The 5,776-nt window shown below is 32.6% G+C and overlaps 1 protein-coding gene across 1 annotated transcript; it reads left to right on the forward strand.

The window, feature by feature from the left end:
- Positions 1-1,657: 1,657 nt before the first annotated feature.
- Positions 1,658-4,441, forward strand: LOC112506972 (60S ribosomal protein L44). The gene is made up of 4 exons (XM_025111330.1): positions 1,658-1,755; positions 3,770-3,949; positions 4,025-4,099; positions 4,216-4,441. Exons 1-4 carry the CDS (start codon positions 1,753-1,755, stop codon positions 4,273-4,275), a joined length of 318 nt encoding a protein of 105 aa, XP_024967098.1. The 5' UTR covers positions 1,658-1,752; the 3' UTR covers positions 4,276-4,441.
- The last annotated feature ends 1,335 nt before the right edge of the window (positions 4,442-5,776 follow it).

A 5,776-nucleotide genomic window follows, 5' to 3' on the forward strand; every position in this document is an offset into this window, starting at 1 on the left:
CATGGATGTTGGCTTCTACTGGTAACTTGGGTATTGGTGGATAATGACCCCTTGATAATTTTAAATATGCTCGAGTGTTGTGTTTTTTTGTCAAGATTTGAAGTTGCAACTCTTGGCTTGAAAACACTCAAAATTTTCTTGTGAAAGTTGGCAAACTCATCGCAAATCAACCATACGGGGATTGTATTGAACTTGAAATATTTTTTTGTAGGTGAAGACATAGAGGGGAGTTAACAGATTTTCAAGCTATTTTGCTCTTTTTGTCGGGTTTTTATTTGCAAAAGTAAAAAATTAATTAATAAAAATAACTCACAAATACATAATATAAAGATATATAATCTAACCCCTTCCTCAAACTTAAACTATATTTTGGTACCAAACCAAGGTTGTAATACTTACCTGATAGATGTTTACTAGATAAGATATGCTTACAAACAATCAGTTTTGATATGTTATCCAACAAGGTGGGCAAAAGTGATACTCTTGCCAATAAGCCTTTGCAATTTTGGTACCAAACCAAGGTTGTAATACTTACCTGATAGATGTTTACTAGATAAGATATGCTTACAAACAATCAGTTTTGATATGTTATCCAACAAGGTGGGCAAAAGTGATACTCTTGCCAATAAGCCTTTGCAATTTAACTTTTGCCACAAACATATACATCTCAATTTTTTATCGGATTGATGTTTTCAGGTTTACCAATTAAACATTTTGTAATTTCGTTGCCGACACGAAAGTTTCCAATAAGATTAGTCTTGGCAATTGATTGTCCATGATAAACATGAGGTTGCATTTTATGATCATCAATCTATTCCTTGACTAGAACCTTCATCAACCATTATCCTTTTTACACACTTTTCAATATCAAATTCATAGTTTTAATGATCCGTCTTGAACTTTTCATTATGCATATCCATATACTTCAGATGCCACAAACGCTTAAAACACAAGTTTATTAGTATTAACAAATTGTTTTGTCACGTATCAGAATTCAAGAATGTTAAACGCAAATTTGGACATAACCAAAACCAATAATTATTGTTTATTGTTTATTGTTAATATTTAATTCAATAGTCATTATGGAACGAAAATTGCATGTTAATTATTATTTATTGGGTTATTAGAATAGGAACATAATTAAATAACATCATTCTTAAACTTTATAACCAAACCAATGTTTCATAATTCTTAAAAGTTTATCCATGTTATCAATGCTGTAAATCGTAATTTTTTAAATTTAACAATTGCTTGTACACAAAATCAATTCTGTTGGGTTTAGGGGCTGTTCGGCAGTTGTTTAATGATTTGTTGCAGAATGATTAAGTAGTCAGAATGATTAAGAGACTCTCATGATATAGTGCAAAATGAAATATTATTGTTTGGTAATTGTTTACAATGAAATTGAGCGCTTAATGATTAAGGGAGACTCATGATACAAAATCATTTAGAGAGATTTAGAATTATTAAAAGACATATTTTTTTTGTTAAACAAAATTCACCTCTTAATGATTCAAATACTGTCTTTTAATTGAACTATTAAAAGTTGAATAAACAACCCCTTAATTTCAACAAATAATTCTATAGAAATTGGGTTAGGCCCAAAAACTATAATGGGTTTCTATTTGGGCAAAATCCAATAGAAATAAAACCCTAACCACTATAAGAGCTACAGAACAATCAACGGCGTTGCTGAAACCCTAAAAAAGCCTCTTATCTGTCATCCTCCTCGCTCTCTGCAGCTCGTCCGCCATGGTAAGTACACTATCATCTCGTCTTTCTTAACTCTTGTATTATGTTGTAATATGCACGTGTATTAGGTATTCTGTTACACACTAGATTTATATGTGGCGGAGGAAAAAACCCAGAAGCTTGATATACCTGAGCAGAGTGCAGCTAGGAAACTGAATCTGAATTTGTTTTCATATTTATTATCTTAGATGTAGTCAGAACCGATTTTGAATTGTTCATTTCGTGGTACGAATTATATGTGTACATAATATTTGTATATTTGATTTATTTGTATGTAATATCATCCAATGCTAGTATCAGAAGCAGTTTTGTTTTTGACGCCTATAGAAAGTTTCATCCGTTGGACTTCATACTTTGTCGATGATGCCATCTTCTTCACAACAATAGAAGTGCAACTCTTTTTTCTCTCGCAATATCGGATCTAGAACTGCGATTCTTATTTCGTAATGTCTCAACATGAATATGAGAAGTGGCTAATGTAATAACAGAATTGATGTATTTGGTTACACTTGGAGGTACGCTGAATTGGTCTTTCGGTTGATGTATTGTTAGCAGCCCTGGTGCAGTTTCACATAGGGATATCTTATTTTATGGTGACATTAGATGTCGAATAGACTCATGAAAATTACACCTAAACCCGTGGATGCTCAGAGGTAGGTGGGTAATTTGAGTACGGAAGCTCATGACACTAGTGGTTTCGGTCGGTTAGTATAGGATTTTTGAGGAGAAGTTTTACTGAATAAATTTGTTTGGATTTTGAATGCTGCACCTGCTAGTATTTACTGATGATAAAGTTTCTATAGACGGTCTTCGAATTCTGTTTGTATACTTTATAGTGTCTGCATTGTACATTTATGCAACCGTCAAGACATAATTGAGCCAACCTGCTGTTTCAAAAATGTGCTTAACAACAAAAATGCTACAGCTTCCAAAGTGTTTGTATTTATTTTTGGTTTTAAAGTTTGTTTGTGTTTGAAATATCTTTTTGTTTTTGATGTTGGTTTTATTGCTTGCTTTTGTTCGTTTGTTTTGAGTTTTTATTTTGTGTACATGATTACCATAGTTAGTGACTTTTGATGACCTCATTCCTAATATTAATTAATTGGGTAAATACCAATGGGTGAATTTACTAGGGCTGTTGCTATTCATATTTGGGTACTGGATTGACAGATTTATTAGTATGTGTTTCTTGCTTGCTATCTTGTAGTTCAGTGTGATGATATTTTAGCACATTCAAAAGCCAAGTGTGGAGTAGCATGTGCATTTTACTAGTACTCATGTAGGTTAGTGAATACAGAGTAGAAATTTGTTGAGTTTGCTTTTCTTTCAGAATTATTTATTTTTTAAAACTGAGAGTAGGCATTCTAAAATTTTAATTTCTAGCAAAGTTGAGGTGAGGATAACACTATTCGGGGCTATGAAATCCATTTACTTTATACCCCTAGATCTTTAGTTGGCACTTCGAAACACCTGTTGTCTTGATCATACAGATTTAAACCCTTTCAGAAGTCATCCTTTTCTGCTAAGGATTTTGTTTATTGGAATTTTATGTGGATTTGAGTTCTTATTAGATTGTGAAGATAAGTGGCAGAGGTTTTGAACCATGGTATTGGGCCTTTTGGGTTGATGGAATATGTGAACTAGCTTCATCTTTCAGATAGAGAAATCAAGTGACAATTGAGATGCTTTAAAAGAAATTAACTTTTTATTATAAATTTTTTGGCAAAAACTGTTGGTTTGTACTTACTTTAGTTTGCTGGAAGTGTTTGCAGTTTGGCTTTGTGGGTCTATATTTTAATTTGTTTTTGGGTTTCTTGTTCTATTTGTAATGTTTAAAAGTTCAGGTGTCAATTCACCATTTCATTAAAAGTCGATAGGCTTGATCTTGTTGTTGATTAATAGTAGTGACGCTTGTGTACTTGTCTAATACCAGTTTGATTACAAGATGGTAAAAGCTCATGCTTTTAATCAAAATCCAAAGTCGTTCACATGCAATTAATTACTTGTACTTTTGTAGGTTAACGTCCCCAAGACCAAGAAGACTTACTGCAAGTCGAAGGACTGCAGGAAGCACACATTGCATAAGGTGACACAATATAAGAAGGGAAAAGATAGCTTGGCTGCACAAGGGAAGCGTCGTTATGATAGAAAACAATCAGGTTATGGTGGACAGACAAAACCCGTGTTTCACAAGAAGGTGGATCTTGAGTTTTCATTTTTATTCGAAACTTTTCTACTTGATAGCAATCATTGACACCAAGCAACTTTGTAGGCTAAAACCACCAAGAAGATTGTGCTAAGGTTGCAATGCCAAGGGTGCAAGCATGTGTCCCAGCACCCAATCAAGGTTAGGTTATTTATTCCCCCCCCCCACCCACCCCCCACACACACACACACACATATATATATATATAGTGGTGTTGATATGTATGGGAGTTATTGATTGTTGTGTATGTGGTGCAGAGGTGCAAGCATTTTGAGATTGGTGGAGACAAGAAGGGCAAGGGAACCTCCCTTTTCTAAGGAAGCAGTTATCCGGATTTCAGCTATTATGCAATATTTTGTCTGTTTGAGGTTTACGATTATGTTATGGAGTTTTGCAGATTTTGAGGTTTACAATATTTTGAATCATCAAGTCTAAGTACTTTAAAATGTTCTTATGAAATACCCTTTGCTGGATTAACTTCTACCCCCTTATTATTGCCGTTCCTACTACTGAAGTTTCACCCAACTTATTCGACCTTATAACAACTCACAAAAGCCTAAATGAACCTATTTCAACATTTTTTTACTTCCTTAAAGATGAATGACAAAAAAGAAACACTCGTTTTTGGGCTAAACAATGTTCATACTTCTCAAATTTGCACCCATCATCTAAAAGCAGTTGTTTTTGAATAACAATTTAAAAGTTGACATGACTTCTATGACCATTTTTACTGTATTTAAATTGTCATTCAGAAAGTAAAAAGTAGGATGTTCGTGGTCTGCTTTATGTGTTTTAACCCCTCAAATCAGAAACCAAACCGCAACGATGGTTTAGAAAAAGTTTCAAACCAAGTGGTTCGGTAGCAACTAACCAAACCCGTCAAGCTAGATCACAAAAACTTAGTCTGGTTTGACTGGTTTAGGCCGTTTAGACATATTATAAGCTTTAAACTTAAAAACATAATATATATCTCCAAAATTAAAATTTCTACTGATAATAACACTAGTAAAAAAGTATTTTACCGAGTTATAAAGAAAACATTTGTCTTCAAAATTTCAAAAACATTGTGAGCTGGAAAAAAAAAATAAACAAGTGCACCAACAATAGTTGGAATTTTGGACAACGTTGAGTAAATCGAAGGACAATATAAATTTTGGTTTTTGATGGAGTAACAAATTTTATTGGTTTAGTAAATGCCGACAAGTGAAAAACCTAATAATGTATTGGAGGAATTTTTTTGATTGAGATAAAAATTGTTCCTACAATATAAAAATTAAATATAATTAATATATGTGTATTTATTTGGTGGTCAGTTTGATCCAAGTCGCTCAAAAAATATTCACACCTTGGACCATATAAGACCGAAGGTTTGACTATTTTTTAGATCGGACGAGAGATCACTTAAACAACAAAAAAGGGTCCAATTTAATATGGTATGTTGGGTTGAATGATATGAAATCAGTTCTTTTAAAAACTTATGGTAAAAAGGAGTTTTTAAAAAACTAGGAAAATTTGAGTTTACCTTTCAAATAATAGTTTACGTAAATTTCTAAAAGTAAAATTAATTAGAAATTAATGGATACAAATAGAATATAATGTAAAAAAATTTCAAAAAAATCCAACAAAATTTCTTATTTTGAATGATTTAGTTCTTAGGGCATCTCCAGTGCATGACACTCTACTAGAGTGTTATGGACTGCCACATCAGCATTCTACTCACCATACAACTCTATCATCTTATACCCACACTCCATAACACTCCAATGAGTTTAATGGATTTCCACATCATATATATATATATATATATATATATATATA

This window comes from Cynara cardunculus, assembly GCF_001531365.2.
Source record: "Cynara cardunculus var. scolymus isolate 2C chromosome LG 2, CcrdV1, whole genome shotgun sequence".
NCBI classification, from domain to species: Eukaryota; Viridiplantae; Streptophyta; class Magnoliopsida; order Asterales; family Asteraceae; genus Cynara; species Cynara cardunculus.

Bases quoted from the DNA above. Each gene is read 5' to 3' on its own strand.
- LOC112506972 (XM_025111330.1), top strand. The intron at 3,950-4,024 runs GTGGATCTTGAG...GCAACTTTGTAG, and splicing joins AACCCGTGTTTCACAAGAAG to GCTAAAACCACCAAGAAGAT. The intron at 4,100-4,215 runs GTTAGGTTATTT...TATGTGGTGCAG, and splicing joins TGTCCCAGCACCCAATCAAG to AGGTGCAAGCATTTTGAGAT.